Source organism: Cucurbita maxima, unplaced genomic scaffold (genome assembly GCF_002738345.1).
Source record: "Cucurbita maxima cultivar Rimu unplaced genomic scaffold, Cmax_1.0 Cma_Scf00015, whole genome shotgun sequence".
NCBI classification, from domain to species: Eukaryota; Viridiplantae; Streptophyta; class Magnoliopsida; order Cucurbitales; family Cucurbitaceae; genus Cucurbita; species Cucurbita maxima.
In genome coordinates, this window is record NW_019272031.1 from 2105999 (window position 1) to 2125299 (window position 19301).

Here is a 19301-nt window from a genome sequence, read left to right on the forward strand (position 1 = left end):
TATTTATCGACTCTTTACAAACCTGCGTCATAGGCTGTGGTTGATGCCATTAATTCTATGTGAGTATGTTTATAATTTAGTCTCGTGTAGACATTAATTCCAGGTTTCATATGAATAAAGCCAAATATTTTAGAGTTAGTACGGTTGGTCATAATATTCAAAATAAAAAATAAAATAATAGATCTCATCGATTAAGTATAAATTTTAGATATATTTTGAATAAATTAACTAGGATGGTAAATATGAATATTCCTATTTTTTTTAGTGTTTTTTTTGCTCTTTTATTTATTGGGCATTTAACTTTGTACGACTTAAGCCACCCCTGTTGGCTACTTACCCTCGTCAATTTTCAAATATATAACTTTTCATGCTATCGTAGAAAGTGATTTAAGTGAGAAAGCACGAGATACATAACAAGAGAGTTACCGCTATAGAGACGAAAAATATATATAATTAAACTAATTAGTAAAGAATTGTTATTACAATTTGTAGGATGCATATACACAGATATTGAACTCTAAATTTTTATTTAACTTTTTATATTCACCGCCCAATTTCGATAATTTGAACAATATTTTTTTTATCATTTGGTATGCAATTTAAATTGGATATAACTATTTCTTAAATTTAATTTTTAAATTGTATTGAGGCAAAAAGAAAAAATTCTAGAAACATGTATTTATTGTATCCAAATTAAAATATGAAACATTCAAATGTAAAATTACATTAAAAAAATATAAAACTTTGATAAAGATAATTTTTCATCTCATAAACTCAGTTATTTATTTATTTTATTTATTTATTTATTTATTTTTTTTTTTTTTTTGTAGAAACTAAAAGATGTATAAAATGATGCTTCATAAATAATACAATATTAAAAAAATAATAAATACATAAAATTTATAATATAACACATGTTTACAAACTAATTAGTAATAATCAAGTATTTAATTGATATGATAAATATTTTTAATCCCTTTTGAATATGATAAAGCAAAAACATTTTAATTTAAATTATAGCCTCATTGAAGCACTATAACCAAACACGACTAATCGTAATAACTTAAACTCACTGCTAGCAGATTAGATTTTTCCTTCCGAACTTCCCCTCCAGATTTTAAAACACGTCTACTAGAGAGAAGTTTTCACATGCTTATAAAAAAATACTTTGTTTCCCTCTCCAACCCGATGTGAGATATCACAATTCACCCTCCTTCAAGGTCAAGTATCCTCGCTGACACTCATTCCACTCTAATCGATGTGGGATTTCATATTAACATTTCTACGCATCCAAAACGTCAATAAGAAACCGGATAAATTGCCATAATTCTTACCTTTTTTTTTTCTTCTTCTTTTAATGTTTTCTTGCTACACAAGCCATTTAATTTTATAAAGAAAATAAAGGTTCATGAAGACATACAAAAATCTCTAAAATTGAAACAAAGAAGAAAGGCGACCATACCTAGCATGATTCAGGATGTGGCACATAATACAATGTGGCTAAACAAATAGAGACGTCTGTTAGAATCAGAGCTACCACATCAAACACAAATTTCGGTGCAAACAGTCCCCATACCTGCAAACATTCTTATTCTCTCTGTTATTTTATCATAATATCAAGAAAATCACTAATTATGTTCTTATAAAAACCACTCCAACAAAATTAGTTTTAACTATGTAACTAAATCTTGTAAAAAATTCATATGCTTTAGTAGTAAAAACGCTAAATTATAAAAATATTCCTCTCATTTGTTTAAAACATATAGTTATACTTTCAAAAGTTGCAATATTACTCCCGTGTTCAAAACTACCCAAAAATAAGTATCTAAATATGGCTCTTTCAGACTTCATCCAAGTAAACATTCTAATAGGCATCATATCGTTTTAGGCTACTGTCACATCTATTTTCTATTTAACATTCTAATAGATTTTTATCACTATAGTAATTTTGAAACATTTATATTATTTTATCTTTCATTTTTTTAAAACCATATTTAAAGTTAATTCATCCTTTAGAGTAAATGAAGTAAGGGAATTACCATCAAATGCCGCCTTTGAATTATGACGCACAATATAGAAGCTGTAACTGGAACCGCCATTATGAGCCCATACATCAAGTAAGCCTAAGTGATCCCAGGGAAAATGAAAGTGAAAATTTAAACCATGCTGCAAAAACAGAGTTTCTTACCTTCAACTTTGAAAGATCAATAAATAAATGAAGAACTTACTTGAGATAAGCGCATGAAGAGAGTGTTTTCCCCTTTTGCAGCCTGACTAGATGAATATTTCTTTGCAACAATGAAAGGAAGTCCGAAAATTGGAAGGATGACTGAGAAGCCAAACGTATCGATCGTGAGAAGGATTGCTTGTCGAATGAGAACAAACTCATCGAACCTGGGATTAGGGATTCAAGTGTCAAGGAATTTAAAATATCTTCGATTATGTAAATGTTGACAATTGACATTATTTTTTAACGAGGACAAAATCTCATCAACCAAAAACTAGAAGCAGCAAATTATAACTGTAATTGCCCGGGACCACCAAAAGCAGATATTGTCCTCTTTAGACTTTCCCTTTCGGACTTCCTCTCAAGGTTTTTAAAATGCGTCTGCTAGGGAGAGGTGTCCACACTCTTATAAAGAATGCTCCGCTAGCAGATATTGTCCTCTTTGGACTTTCCCTTTTGGGCTTACCTTCAAAGTTTCTAAAATGCGTCTGCTAGGGAGAGGTGTTCACACTCTTATAAAAAATGTTTCGTTCTCCTCCCAAACTAATGTGGGATCTCACACTAACACGAGTGAATTGGTAATTCAAAGTTTCAAACTAAAGAATGAGGGAAGTACGATGAAAGAATCCCATTGAGCCTTATTACTATGAAATAAATAAATAAGGGACTGAGTTAGTTTTCTAAAATGATCGTCTGTATAAACATAAACTTAATTTTCACATGCGTACATCTCACAACACACCAAACCAGAAATAATTAAAAACATTTGAGTTTTGAGCAATTCGTATAATGTGCCGACACAACAAAGGACATACCCAATAAATGCAGCACCATAGCGAAGGCCATCAAAAGCACACCTGAAGGAATATCCCATTGGTAAGCAGACGGTAATAACATATAAGAAATAATTAGTCGTTGAATAGAAAACAAACGTTTAGCATCTGAAGTAGAACAAGAAGGCATCAGCAAAAAAGTTTATTCAAATTAGAGGAACAATTAAGTACCAGTGGCCAGAGCTAAAAAAGAGACAGATAGCAAACAAGCTCCACTGCGTTACAGGAAGACAGTCAACTGTCAAAATTCTACCATTTCCATCCTCTCCGCGTTTTAGATTGTCCATGCCTATTATGCAATATCCTACCAGGATGAACATAAAATCAAGAACGGGAAATAGATGGAGAGAACTATAAATGAAATAAAATTAGCGACCAAAAACAGAGCCCAATCTTTAAATGTGAGAAGATAGCTCATAAGCTACAGCAAAGGCAACTAACAATATTATGCTTCAGAATGGTACAGATTGATACGTAATCTTGTTTCTTTTTATGAAAGCTTAAACACGGACCAATTTGTAAAACAGTTTAAGAAAATTTGATTAATCACTCTCCTATTCTAAAAAAGCATGAATAAATCATTTGAAACAGCAGCATATATTCAAAGTGAAAACAACCAAGAAAAGGGCTCCAAGTCAGTCAAAGGAGGCCTAACTGGCGAAAAAAAATCGTAAGCAAAGGCCACAGACACAGATAGAGACTAACAAGGGAAAATGTGCAGTAGGCAGCAGCACATGTAGGAAGATATGGGTAAAAAATAATGCAATTTATTATATAGTGAAGCCCCAATAAAATTTCACCTCCAATAAGAGATGCCAAAGCGACCAAGGAACCTTGTTTTCCCGCTAGAATAATAATTGTTGGACTGCATGCCGCTAACATGGCGGCTGTTTTGGTTAATAAAGTTATTCTGCAGTCTAAAAGTTTGTCTTCGCCAAATAGCTGCCCAAATAGTAGTAATGACAGTTGTCCAAGTCCAGTAGCATAGATTATTCTAGGAATGCAATTTTTTCCAATGCCCTCAATAGCAGGAGCAAAATGCAACATATCATTTTCTAGAGCCCAATGGAATCCAATAAGGATATAACACAAAATGGTTCCATACATAACGAACTTCCATACTCCCTTTGAATGGCTGCTAGTAATGTTTTTAAGAAGCAACTGTGCCAATAATATGAGTGCAATAATTGGCACCGATTTGGCTATGTAAGTCCAACCAGGCAGTAGGGATGCAATTTCAAGCACCCATGAAGGATAAGCTTTCAAGAATGCAGAAGTATCGGCCTGCTTCAATAGACCAACTTCAATTGTAAATCTACAGTAGATCATCAAAAGAAGGAAAATGAAGACCTGCAATAGAAATCTATAGGCAGTGAACACTGATATTTTCAACAATGTATTCAAAGAAAAATTTCTGTCAACGTAAGATATAGATACTTACGTTTAGAAAATGTTTCTGCTTTGTGATTGAATATCGTAGCATGAAAATGCCGGTAGTAGCCAAAAGAAAACTTGTCACTTTTCCTTCTTCCACTGATCTCAAGGAAATTTGGTGTGTGGGGGGGGGGGGGGGGGGGGGGGGGGGAGGGTGGTGAGTGACCGTATGTTATATACCAATAAATTTAGATCTTGAGAGATTTCCAACTTACAAATGAAGCTATTTGAGAGAAAGCTGCATGCACGCATGGCCACCATGAAGCAAGAAAGCATTAACTCTAAAGTTGTTCCACAATCTTCAGTTGCAAAAGAACTGCTGCATTGTTTGCCAACCCTCTTTATAGCAAGGAAATGGATAAAAAGTGATGCTACCATAATGCCGAAACCAAGAGTCATCAATTTTAAATTAAATTCTGTCCATTTAGAGCGTGCTAGCTCAGCAATACTCGCTAGGAAATTAGAGTATGCGTCAATTTGCCTCTTAAGAGAAGGTATAACGTCGATTCCGTCATTATTAGATAATAAGTCTTTTGAAATGTAAGACCAATTTTCCATTGCATCAGCATACAAACTACCAGTGTGAAGCAAATCTTCATCAGAAAATCCAATGACTGATGAAGCAGTATAATTATCAATATACCTTTTCACCTACAAGACAAAGAATGCTGGTGCCATCAGATTGAATATGAAGAAAAATGAAAGAGAATCATCTCCTACATAGCAGCATTATCGACTAAAATTACAGTATCCTTGAAAGTTAAAAGAGAACAATTTTCAATATCCTGTGTTGAAGGAAAAGTTTTTCCATGTCTAACTTCACCCTACTGTACTATTTAAAGTCTGCAAGCTACAGCTAAAACCTTATCAATATCATCGTTCAAATGAATGGCCAGATTGAGGAAACTATTGCTCTACCACCAAGCAAAAGGAGAAGAGCCAGTGATAGGCAATGGGCTTGGTTAAGAGAACTGACTAAAGCTAAAGCAAAAACAATCTTCATACGGTTCTTGTATGCTAATAGAACCAAACCTAGGTGGTCTATCAAAAACTGCGCTTCATATGTATGTTATAAACAATGAGCCCTTCAATGTTTGTTAACCCAATCAAAACCATCACTGGACAACGTTTGGGAATTGAAATGATGTGATCATAGAATTTGGTGCAATCATACCAAGTACGATTTGGTAGGGGAAGGAGGGAATGAGATTTGATTTTGAATAAGTTTTTAGAAGAAAGGAATGGCACTTACAAGACAAATGAAAGATTTTGTACAGCTATACAAGGACAACTCAAATATCCTATGGATCAACACGGCGTTTATTGAACTCTGGGAAGTTTGAAATGAAACAATGACCCCTGGAAGAAGTTTGTAGATAGTAGATATTCAGAAGGAATCAAGACACACTTGGGAGAACCATGTCTAGGTGGGTATAGGTTTCTCCCGCTGACTTGACTTGAAGTAATTTTCTATTAGAAAGAGGTCGAGGAATGAGTACAGCAATGATTATCAAATCTGACAATGGTGTACATTATAATGGAAAAGTAATACCCTGGGAAGAATAGAAAGTGGACAAATGCTTTGCATTTTCTGGATGTCATATCCAAGCGCTTTCCAGATTTTCTAGGAAGGCAAGCAGGTGAAAGATTGTAGATCATATTATATGTGGTGGATGTATGCTCTTGAGGTAAAAATGGTACATGTTATCAAATTTATGAAATTCTTTAGGATTTATAAGTATGATAACTGTGTTCTATGTATTATAATAATGAGCATAACAAAAAATAATATTTGAATGGCATTGCCATCAAAGCAAACATGAGAGCTGCTTATCATTACCTGCCAGGAGTTGATACAAAGTACATTGACGTAATTCTGCATCCATTCTTCCTGTTCTCTGCTATTTATGTAGTTTCCAACCTTCATACCTTCCAACTTCCATGTACCAGCACCTAGAGCATATAATTCAGGATTTACACGCCCAATGCTGAAAAGATAGCAACGCAAATTCGTGAATTCCTGGTATGTTCGCCCAAGAATTGGGAGCGTAGGTTACATCTACGAGTCAAATTTATTTAATTTCAAATTTTATTTGCTTAAGATTTAGTTTAACATGTTTTCCTATGTTTTTAGGATAGTTTGGATTGATCAATGTCCAAGATATATAAGAAGTCATTATCATCTGATAATTCTAGTTTTAAGAATTCAAACTGGATTTCTAAGTCTTAGTCTAAATATAACACGCTTGAAGGATGGGTTAGATTTAACTACAATGCTCCCAATTTACCGAATGAACCCCACCTCTTCACGCTCCTACAAAAGGTTCGTAATTTCTTTGCCAAATTCCAACTAGACACTAATATTCCAAGGATCTTTTAAGAAGTACAAAAAATAAACAACTTTTTTTTAAAAACAAAACAAGTTTCATTAATAAATGAAAAGAATGAAAAGGAACACTGATTATAATACGAAAGAACAAGTTACATGATTACAATACTCTCTATAGGAGGGAAGAAAAAATTACGATGAACTTGAACAAACCTGAATGAGACTGCCAAAGAAGACAAGAAAAATAAAATTGACAGCCATTACAAAAAATCCTCCCAACCATCACGAAAGAAAATCCAACTCAAATGGATTGGGTCCAGGTAGGTTATCATTCATTAAAAGTGCACTTTCTTCCAATAGGATTTTTCTTCTTTTTTTTTTCAACTTTTTCCTCCATGGGGTCAAGCCTGGTCCTCATTAGTAATCTAATGTGATGAAATGAGAAAGCAAATACAATGCAGGTATAAACATACAAAGGACGGTATTGGCATGATGCTTACACTGCACCTTCCAAAAGGAAAAGGAAGTCCGAGCAATGCAGATAATGTCACTGGGAAATCAAGCTGCAGAGAGCAATTAAAATTAGAACAAGAGATGCAATAACTTGAAATATATATATATATATATATATATATATATATATATATATATTGAAAGAACTTTAAAATGTGGAAAAAGATTTCCTAACAAGTCATAGATAGCACTATTCTAACCTGTTGGATGGTGCTGGTACATATCTCCCTCCCTTCCTGAAAAATAAAAAGATGGACAGGGAAACCAATTAATTAGTACTCACAAATTTGGTCCCTTCAATTCCCACAATCATGCCATCTTCCAATTCCCTCAAGTGGTTTTCTGGCGAAGGCAAATCAAATTGTTGATAGAGTAGAAGATTTGGTTGTGCCAAGCACAGCAGATCATTATCTAAATCAAGCATATACATGAAATGGGCACATCATCCTCATTTTTCTAAAGTTCGACTCATACAATACAGCTGTAGGTATATGCTGATTTTGGGAAAAGTCTTTTGTCAATTTGGTATATCAATAAAAAAGTTATCTCTAGGATTGCTTTGTCTCACTCAAAAGCCTCTTGTACCGATAAAATGGTACTCATAATTACACCATAACTACACCATAATTCTATTAGTATTAGGTAGCATTTCAGACTTCATTAACTTAAAGTTAGTAGACAGACCAATGAATCAAAAAGTTGTTGACTTTTCATTTAATGAAGAAAATGCCATTTAAACTTCCATTGATGGAAGAATTGATGATAGCTCTACTCTGGAGCTCACAAAAGATATAATCTCCAACCACCTATCTTGAAAGAATATCATAGAGAAACCACATGATTGGGTATACTTAATTCTACCAAATATCTATGCTGAAAAGCACCTCCCTAATCTCCCCAAACTTACCTATCTACTATTATTTTGTAATGTTGAAAACCAAGCACTCGTCATTCTTGCTCATTCCTCTAAAGGTCTGAATCGATCTGCAAATCTCCCAACAACATTCATAGTTAACCAAGGTTAACAGCCAACTGCTGCATTGAAGCCATAAAGCTTTCTAATATTGTCGACTAGGGGATAGTTCTTTCATAGGAAAGCATGCATTTGTTCCCAACTGAGTATGACAGCATGAAAATTAGATGTATACGGGTCAGTACCCAAGCCCAGCCTTTTGTTCTTCCCTATTCACCACGGCTCTCAACATCCAGAAGTTTAATCAATGTGGCCATCTCAACTTCAAGGCTTTCTGACTATTAATGAAAGATTCTCTGCACCCCCACCCTCCCCCCAACACACGAACAAAAAAATAACATTAATACTAAAATCATGGTCAGGCATTTTGATACATATTGCAAAGGTAGTTTGGCACTTCGTCATTCGGTTAACAGAAATCAACTACAATTAGGAAACTAACAACTCATTGTATCATTGTACCATTAATGATAGTCACAGAAATCTAGTAGGGATTCAATGAAAAAATGCAAATTTGTCTATATGTCTGTTGATACTACTATAAAAAATTTGTTTGTCTAACTGGTAATTCTTATTTGATTCATTCATGATTATGTCAAAGAAGTAATTTATACATATTAATAGAAAAAAAAATGGTCATAAAATATGCACACCAATTTTTGTTAGTGCCAATACGAAACAATGATTTCAAAGATTATGAACCATTCCTGAAACCTAGAAAATGTTCCTGATGAAAGTTAGTGAGAAAAATGATTTATTCTCAAACGTAAGACTCCAAGAGTGTATTTTTAAAAGAAAAGACCGAAAAGACATTTACATCCACTAATATCTGTAGAGCTAAAAGAGAGAAAATACCAAATCTAGTTGACAAGAAGAAGTGCTAAATTCGGATGGTATGGATGCTGGAGGCTTCTTAAAGCTCATAGCAAATAGAGACGTCTCAACCTGCAAGGTATCATCATTGTAATCATTCCAGAAAAATCTGATCAAACACAAATAAAATCTCCCTTAGTAAAGTATATTATACCTCTTCTGCACTTCCTCCACCGTGATCGCCATTCAAAGTTTGTCCATGATCACCCATCACAAGAAGAAGAGTATTTTCATGTAACCCACCCGGTTCAGATTGCCTTTCCAGCACATCCACTACTTTCTGAGAAGAACGATGGATTAGCTATGGTTGAACTAAGAAAGGCAAAAAAAAAAAAAAAAAAAAAAAAAAAAAAAAAAAAAAAAAAAAAAAAAAAAAAAAAAAAAAAAAAAAAAAAAAAAAAAAAAAAAAAAAAAAAAAAACACAAGGCAATATAAAAGGATAACAGAAACGTTGTTGAGAGACTTATTTGAGCTCCCAAGATGCCTCAATATACCTGAGAATTTGAATAAATAACACAGAAATGGGTGTATAATGAATACTTAAGACCACAAACGACTCTTCCTTTCTGTATCGCTAGATCAAGTTATATTGCTAGAGCATACCTCTAAAATAGAATTATACTGCTCCAGCTTTTCAATCATTGGACTTGAATCAACACCAAATATATGCCCAGCATGATCCTATATCACATGCATTCAGTTAATTGTTTCTCACATAATACACCAAGAAACAAATGTTGGAACTTAGGAGGAGTTAAGTTTCCCATCTTCACAAATAAGGCATGATATAGATGTGAAGGAAGCAAGAAAAGTAGAAAGAACCAAAACAAGATTAACGATGTACTTCAGACAAGAAGGGGAAGAAAGTTATTACCACACCAAGAAAATGTGCGATAAGAACATCCCAATCATCTTCATACAAGGATGGAAGAAGATGTTCAATGCATCCATTGTCTACCTAAAACAAAAATCTTCAAAAGATTTAGCAGCTCATTATGCCTTGAAACTATAGACAACATTCTTGATGAAAGCGAAGTTTTCCATTGAAAAAGAAAACCTAAGGGAGAAAGTCTATCCTGAAATGAAACAAATTCACTGTAAGAAAGAAGACATCACAAAGCATACCGTATGAAGATCTTTAACATTAAACGAGGGATAGGGAAATGCTTTTTTAAAATGATGAGGAAACAATTGCATCCATGTGTCATCACCCATCATCACCACACGTTTTCCATTCTGAACAAGCTGTAAATTGATTTAAGTTGATAAGTAACCAAATAAACTTTAGATGTTTAAAATAATAAACACGGGTGCACATGGAGATAGTGGTTAATCAGCATCTGTACAAGCAATAGGCAGGTGCGTTAACAGAGATGAAAGAATCAACCTGATGAATCAAGTTGTCTTCAATAATTGCTGGAGCTCCAAAGCTGTTTCCAACATCAATAAATGTTGGAAGTCCTCCAGTCGTAATGCCCTGAAAAAAGTTCAACAAAATCAGAATCAGACAACTTCTGAACTACGATTTGATAACCCCATCCCACAAAAGAAGGGAGAAAAGAAAACAGAGAGAAATAGCTGCAACTTTGACTTATTGCTAAGCCAGCCAACAAGACGGAGAAGGTTAAATTTTCAGTATGTTTAGAAGTATAAACAGTATGGGCCAAGTAGGAAGCCAAATGTATGCATTCTTGAACAATAAGTCATGTTCAACTACTAAGGAGTTGCCACCAGACGTACGAAGATCATTATGAAAAGCTAAAAGTTAAACTCTCTGAAGTTGAGATATAGCATGATAAACATCACATTTGAAATAACCAAAAATACATTACCTTCAATCGCTGCAAACTCGTCGTGGGTGGATCAGCAATAGCTTTGAAAATCTTGGCAGACGAACCCCGTTCTAATGCCATCTTGTGCAGTACTCGTAACTTATCCATCCATGGTTTCGATTCTACGACAATGTACACGAGCGATCAGTCTTAATTTCAACATCACGGATCAAAAGTGTTAACAAAACCTCATCACTTATAGCAGGAGTTAATGAATAACAATTTAGAAGTAGCCCACCCGTCACTGGTATCACATAATTTTAAATACGAAATACAAACTTGAAAAACAACGTATATTAAAACACTATGGTGTTGTAACGGAAGCGGAAGTAAGATCGATTGTACTCGCACACCCACAAACAGAAATTAAACAAAGAGACAAAGATTTACATGGATCGTAGAGAAGAAATTCCTCTACATCCATAGGTGGTAGCCAATAACTATAACTAAAATGTTTACAAGTGTATCTCTTACACTCTCACACTACAAAGTCTCTTTTACAAAGTTCCCCCCAATTTCCTCTAGGCAAATATAAAATGACTATGACCTCACATCTCAAAACAATGCTAGACAAACATTTATATAGGCATAACAATATTATTGTTATACATGAATCAAGATGATTCAGGTACAAGATGGAAGATGAACAAAAAGGGTTATGAACCAAATAAATGAGAGTTATGAACCAAATAGATGTCAATACATGCATAGGAGATGCATGAACCTATTCTTAATGACAACTTACAACAATCTCCACCTTGTCAGAAGATCCCTGAGCAGATAATCAGATTGGCTGCCACCAAGTCAACAAGCTATTTCTTCCGTCTAACATTGATTAGATCCAAGCAATGTCAAAACTTTTCACGAGCAATCATCTTTGTCAACATATCCGTAGGATTATCAGCCATTCCAATTTTCAATAAACGAATGTCCCCTTCATTGATAATTTCTTGAACAAAATGAAATCGGACATCAATATGCTTGGTACGAGCATGATGGACTTGATTCTTCAACAAACAAATAGCACTCTAGCTATCATAAAACACATTTGTGTGTTTTTTAGCAATACACAAGTCATTAACTAAACCATTCATCCAAATAGCTTTTTTAAAAGCTTCAATGACCGTCATATACTCTACTTCAGTAGTAGACAATACATTATTAGACTGCAATGTTAAACACTAACAAACAGGTCCACCAGTCATAGTGAACGAATAACCAATAGTGGATCAGCACTTATCAATCTCCACTTGTCCCTTGGAAGCAATCGACATATCATCAACATACAAGACCAAGTAGATAAACAAGTCATCATCAAAGAACCGAGAATACACATAATGATCAAATTGACTATTAGTGTACTTATGCTCCACCATGAAGTGATCAAACTTCATATACAATTGATGAGGAGATTGTTTCTACAAAGATTTATTCAATCTACATCCCAAATGTTATTGCCCAGCTACTCAAAAACCAAATAGTGGTGTCATATATATTTCTTCTCCCAAATCTCTATGTAAGAAAGTAATTTTAAAATCAAGTTGTGCAAGCCGAAGATTAAATTGAGCAACCAAAGCCAACAAAATTCGAATGGATGGATATTATCACAAATGTTGGAAATATGATTTCCAAGAACAAATAAGCAAGCTTGCAATGAGAAACTTATCTTCGTAAATTGATGATAAGCGTGGTGGACCTGCTTGTTGGCATTCAACATTGCAGTCTACTGATGTATTGTCTACCACCGAAGTAAAGTATATGACAGTCACTGAAGCTTTTAATGAAGCTATTTGGATGCATGGTTTAGTTAATGACTTTGGTATTGCTCAAAAACACGTAAAGATGTTTTGTGATAGTCATAGTGCTATTTGCTCGTTGAAGAACCAAGTCCATCATGCTTGTACCAAGCATATTGATATCCGATTTCATTTTCTCCAAGAAATTATCAATGGAGGAGAAATTCGTTTATTGAAAATAGGAACAGCTGATAATCCTGTGAATATGTTGATAAAGGTGATTGCTCGTGAAAAGTTTTGGCATTGCTTGGATCTAATCAATGTTAGATGGAAGAAGTAGTCAGTTGATTGGGTGACAACTGCGTATTTTCTGACAGACAAGGTAGAGGTTGTTATAAATTGTCATGAAGAATAGGCTCATGCATCTCCTATGGATGTATTGACATTTATTTGGTTCATCTCTCATTTATTTGGTTCATAAAGTTCATTTCCCAGATACATGAATCTAAGCCTATGAATGTATTGACATTTATTTGGTTCATAAAGTTCATTTTCCAGATAATGAATCAAGAGATTCAGGTCTAACATTAATATAGTTATGTCTATATAGAGGTCGGTCTAGCATGGTTTTGTTTTGAGAGGTAGAATCATTGCCATTTTGTATTTGCCTAAAGGCAATGGGGAGGAATTTATGTAAGAGAGACCGTAGGTTAGAGATACACTTGTAGACACTTTGGGTAGTGATTGGCTACCATACGTGGATGTAGGAGAATTTCTTCACTCCGAACCACATAAATCTTTGTCTCTTTGTTTAATTTCGGTTCTTTGTTTAATTTCGGTTCGTGGTTGTGTGAGTACAATCTTGAGATTTGGTTACATTCTATACTAGCAAAGCAAGTGAAGTGAACTGACCTTCAAAGAATGTACTGGGAGCAACAAAATCAAACCTGATATACAAATTGATATAAAAGAAAACAAAAAGGAAGATTAAAGAATCAAATCGTAGTCAGCGAATAACAAATGATGAGAAACAAAAGGGAAATGAAGAAAACCGTAGAGCGTCAAAAACAATGATGAGGATGCGGTTAACAGCGGGCTTGGTCCAGCACCGGCTGGAATTCGCAGCATCGGAGGACGGAGGAACCGAAGGATTGCTGTCAGAAAGTGAATCGGAAGTGAAACAGGGAGATTGAGAAACATCGGAGCAGCGACTGTAAAAAGGAAGCTCAGTACGAGTAAGAAGAAATCCTTTAACGAATATCAGAATCGCAACACCATGAACAATCGTTATGGCCCAAAACGGCCATAACAGATTCCATTTCCTCATTCTTTTCTCACGAACTAGAGATTCAAAACACCCTCCAGTTTTCAAAACCAAAACGATGAAGAACGAAGCCGCGAGAGACGAACGGAGGAGAAAGAAACAAAGTCGAACTTAGTCAAAGTGAGGCAGGCCCAATAGTTAGCTCCGGTCCATTCTGGTGACACCTTCCCCGGCCCAGGCCCAATAAATTACGATTTCCTTTTCTAGGTAAAATAAAAATAAATAATCAAATTCCATTGAATTATGATATTTATTGACTATATGAAATACTTTGATTTATATATAACATAGAATTTATTCCTCATGATTTTAAAATTTTAAATTTTTTTAATGAAGCATTCCTTACAAAGATGTAAAAACTTCTCCCTAATAAATGTATTTTAAAATCGTGAAATTAGTAGCAATACATAACAAATTAAAACAGACAATATCTACCAATAATGAGCGTGAGTTTGAGTTAGTTACAAAACCACATAAATAATTTAATAAAATTAATTTTGATATTTAAAACCATATAAATTAAATTATAACTTTCTCAAAATTATATCTTAATAAAATGGTCAAAAACTAACTTATTCTATTTATTATATTTTGTCACTCTATTAAAAATGGATATTATGAATCAACCGATATTACATCCGAATAAGAGATATTTTAATACTATGACGGTAAAATAAATTAAAATAATTAAAATTTATTTTCTGGATCAATAAATGGCGCATTTATTTTCCATAATTCAACCCTAATAATTTTAAAATTAAATCACCTTTATTAAAACTGCTTGAAATAATTTTATATTAACAATTTCGACTAAATAGAAATATTTCCAAATTTGTTTTTTTAGCTGAAAAATATACATTTACCCAATTTTTTATTATTATTATTTGATTTAATTTGATTTATTTTTCCAAATCCCAATTATTAATCATTTCATCCATTTCTACAAATAATAATAATAATAATAATAATTTATGGGAAATAATAATAAATAACATAATTTATTTTTATTTTTTTTAACCTGCACATGAAAGGCACGGTACAATTTTACGGACAATTATTATTAAGAAAAATAAAAAATAAAAAATAAAAAATAAAAAGTTGCCTTTCACGCTTCCTAAAATTCCTGGTCCCTACTTTTGGAAGATTAAGGAAAAAAGGACACGTTCGCTTCCCCATTGCTTTTCAAGCTTTTTGGTTCGTACCTATGAGTTACCACAAAAGTTTGGTGGCCCATTAGTTTTCGCATTCATCTAAGAATTTAAGTCATAGGTGCTAAGCCTAAAGAAAATGTTTCGTAAATGACATGGCACAAGTACGGGAGGGACAATGTCTCGATAAAACTTGGATGGATGGATGGATGTTTGAGAAGTCTCGATGAGATGAGTGACACGCGGACTCGTTCTCGATGACATGATCGAGCGAGTTGCGATGGCCGACGACACCTTAAGACTCGGGATGACGTCAAAACATATGGGTCATGTTGTTGGAGATCGAGATAATAAGAGGAGACGCGATGGTGCATTGAGAGACCTAGAGGCAAAGTTGAGCTAAATAACTTGGCCTAGTGTAGAGACAAGTCGGATGTGTCGCAAATGATTGAACATGCACGCGCAGGCGGCGTGTGTGGTCGAACAAGCTTGGATTCTGTACAAGCGATGTTTGATTGGTGAGGACGAACCGTGCCTAAGGTCCCACGAAGCTACAAAGTAGAGGTGAAAAATATATATGGGGCTTAGGGGCTGTGTGTGGTCGAACAAGCTTAGATTCCGCACAAGCGATGTTCGATTGGCGAAAACAAACCTCATCTAAGGTCCGACCAAGCCACAAAGCTGGGGCGAAAAAGATATATGGGACTTAATTACCCTTAAGACTAGTCGCGAGTGTGTCAAGATCACAACACCGCGCAGTCAAAAGTATAGGACCGTTTCTTTCTTCAGTCGAATTTTACAATCCACCCCTTGGACCTAGGTCAGCCAAATAATTAGACTACAAGGCGGCAGTCATTTTGTTTTAGTTGGTATTATCAAGATGGATGGTACAAAAAATAATTAGTAACTTCGATCAAGGTCACCCAAGTAAGTGGATCTACTATCAGTTTGGTTGGAAGAATTGTCTTATGTATGATGACACGTGCCAAGTGGTCCCTCAACATGTCATATGTGTGATATTCTTTGATATGTGATGTTATATACGCTATAGGATATGTCAACTAATATTATGGTATAAATGAAATGACGTGTTATGTAACGATAAGTCATGTTGTGATATGACATGTCATAGTATGCTATGATACATTACGCTATGTTATGACATGTCATGATATGTTTTGAAATAGAGAAATCTATGATGCATAACCTCCTTACGTCATGTCTTAGAAGCTATGTTATGAATGGAATGATATATAAGAATCATGTATGTATACTAACTAGATTTAATATGTTATGAAAGAATGAAAGAATGGAGGTTATCTTGCCTCATTTATTGTGTCATCGTAGAAAGAATGGAAACTTCATACATAACTGTGTGTTCACGTGTATCGAGATACTTCCTCGTTATGTTATCTTAGTATATGTGTGTGCCTTCAATGTTTATGTTTGTTCTGATATCATGCAGCCATGGTGTCTGGCGACGCATCAACGCGTTTAACCTGAAGGAAGCCAAAGCCCAAGCGTATATGAGGTCGCCTGGTGAGTCCATGTGTGCATGCGTGGGGAAATACCACACATCCAACTCTATCCGAACTGGAAAGAGCTCAAGGTCATGTTATGTTGTTTTAAATGATAGGTTCCCGCCGTGTGCTACTCTTACATTTCAAGTAAAGGTAAAACACTCTTGTATGGATGACAGAGGCGGCGCGTGAAGACCATGAAACCGTAGTTGCATTTCATCTTCTTTGTTAGTCTTAGGTTAGATTAGGGCAATGTGTTGTTTTCTAATATTTGGACGTATTATTTATTCTCGTTTCTTACATGTTTTGGATTGATTTAAGAAGTCCATGACATCATTTCTGAACTATTTAAAATGAATGTTTCCGCATAAAAAATGTCACATCATACACATTGTAGCAGCTATAATTCAATAGAAAAATAATTGTGAGATCCAACAACGGATGAGAGGAGAACGAGTGGAACCTCTCCCTAACATACGCGTTTTAAAATCGTAAAGCTGAGGGCGACACGTAACGGGCCAAAGCAGACAATATTTTTTAGCGGTGGGCTTGGGCTGTTACACCGAGTGTAATGCCCGTAATTTTTCTTGCCTAAATTAGAGGTGCGACTACATGCATGCCTTTTATAACATATGTGGAATTTTAAAATAAAACATTTTTAAACGAATCCATGGACTTATATATTTAATTTAAAACAAGAAACAAGATCCTATCTTGACTTTCATGACCATTCCAACATTTACCTTTATCGGTGCATGAACACTTCACCTTTACCTAGAAAATAAGAGTAGCATGTGTGTTCAATACTTTAAGAAATACTCAGTATGTCACCCCACTGTTGAGGCTAGTAATGCAATCACACATGTATATGATTGGACCTATCCTTTAAAACCTCAGTATGACCTTGGACTATTTCCACTTCCGAGCAGAGTTGGATGTGTGGTACTTCCTCACACACGACCCACGCACGTGCACATGGATTCACCAAGCGGGTTCGTATATGTACCTTCTAGGCCTGGTTTGATACGGCACAACGCGCTAACACGTCACCGGATGCCACAAAAAAAAAAAACATGCCCGTATGATATAATGACGAACATAAATATCGAAGGTGCGCATCCATATTAATATAACATAATGGGGAAATATCCCGATATACATGACATACATAAATGCATGAGGTTCCCTTGGTTTAAAATCATAGCATAACATTAGCATCATTTCCTATTTCATTTCATCCATGACATAGTACATATATGCATCATGTATACATGGTAGTCATCATCACCTTCAACTTATATCATCACATAATCTATCACATGGTTTTACATGTCAAAATATAGCATGACGTACATAGCGTTTCGTTTCATTCGCATCATGACATAATGGATATCACATGCATACATAACATAGCATCATATGTCATTACATAGAACACGTAAATATAGCGTGAACATTATGACACATGCAAGGACCACGGGACATGTGTCATCATACACATTCAATTCTCCAAACTCCACTTACTTGGGTGGGTCCTGGCGTTGCTTTGAAATTGTCCTTCCATTCTTAACTTCATCTATAACATCCATATCACATTCCTAGGATATATTATTAAACTTGATTACTCTCCGTATTACTCTTAAGATTATTTATAATTGAGTAAATTGGAGTCTTACTAATCTCAAATGTCTTTAGTAGGGTCAAAAACAATTTAGAAAGGTAAAAAATGCAGGGAACAATAAAAAAATTGTATACCGAGCTAAATGTGTTGTTTTTAAGCCGCTGAGCCACACAAATGAAGTCTGCTAGAGAACACGTGCGGATCAGGTCGTAGACGGCGCGCGAGTCAAAACATACGCGGGCTGGGTTGAGTTCGATTTGCAATGGGTTCTGTGAGTGGATCGGGTTGAATCCGAATTACAACGGGTTCCTACCTGAATCTTTCTTCTTTGCTCGATTCCTCAGCCTTGGATCCGGTTCCGATTTCCTCCTCCGACGTCTCGGTTTCCTCCGCTACCAACAACGACAACAGCGCTTGTTGGAACTAATGCTCCTCGCCGCCATGCCGAGTTCGTGCCATCGATTGAGATACACTGGTAAGTACCCTCTTTCTCGATCTTTCTCACCCTCACATACATATATATACTGCAACATGTAAGCGAGGATGTGTTGCATGACTTAGGATGTGACAATGACGCTTAAGAAGGCGTCTCGCCGAAAGTCTCACGATTTCGGGTGATTTTTTTTCAAACCATAAATATCAATAATTTTTTTTTTTAATTTCCAATTTATCAGAATTTAAACAGAAAAAATAAAGTATTTTATTAAAGTTCCGGGTGCATACTTTTAAATGACCCACAAGTCAAAAAGGAGAATCATGGCCAATAGACTTAAATATAAAAATAAAAAATAAAAAATAAAACGGAAAAAGAAATTACCGGTCGCGGTGTCGGTAACTTGTAATCAAAACTTTGGAAAAAGATGGGACAACGGTGAAGGAAAAGGGGGTCAATGCCGGTAGCCGGTGACTGCACGTTAGGATGGCCAATTCCCCTTGTT

The 19301-nt window shown here is 34.9% G+C and overlaps 1 protein-coding gene across 1 annotated transcript; it reads right to left on the reverse strand.

Annotated features, from left to right (window-relative positions):
• Positions 1-1226: 1226 nt before the first annotated feature.
• LOC111490372 (GPI ethanolamine phosphate transferase 3) lies at positions 1227-14144 on the reverse strand. The gene is made up of 20 exons (XM_023138962.1): positions 13803-14144; positions 13663-13697; positions 11015-11136; positions 10570-10659; positions 10308-10427; positions 10057-10140; positions 9786-9863; positions 9337-9462; positions 9165-9254; positions 7537-7572; positions 7331-7386; positions 6335-6482; positions 4710-5145; positions 4502-4593; positions 3861-4410; positions 3232-3364; positions 3043-3084; positions 2229-2394; positions 2040-2123; positions 1227-1576 (listed from the first exon to the last, which is right to left on the reverse strand). The coding sequence occupies exons 1-20, from the start codon at positions 14075-14077 to the stop codon at positions 1463-1465; spliced, it is 2877 nt and encodes a 958-aa protein (XP_022994730.1). The 5' UTR covers positions 14078-14144; the 3' UTR covers positions 1227-1462.
• Between the last annotated feature and the right edge of the window lie 5157 nt (positions 14145-19301).

Coding starts and splice junctions, on each gene's coding strand:
- LOC111490372 (XM_023138962.1), bottom strand. CDS start 14,077: ATGAGGAAATGGAATCTGTTATGGCCGTTTTGGGCCATAACGATTGTT. Junction 5,146..6,334: donor TTTGTATCAACTCCTGGCAG/GTAATGATAAGC, acceptor TTTGTCTTGTAG/GTGAAAAGGTATATTGATAA. Junction 1,577..2,039: donor TTCAAAGGCGGCATTTGATG/GTAATTCCCTTA, acceptor GAATGTTTGCAG/GTATGGGGACTGTTTGCACC.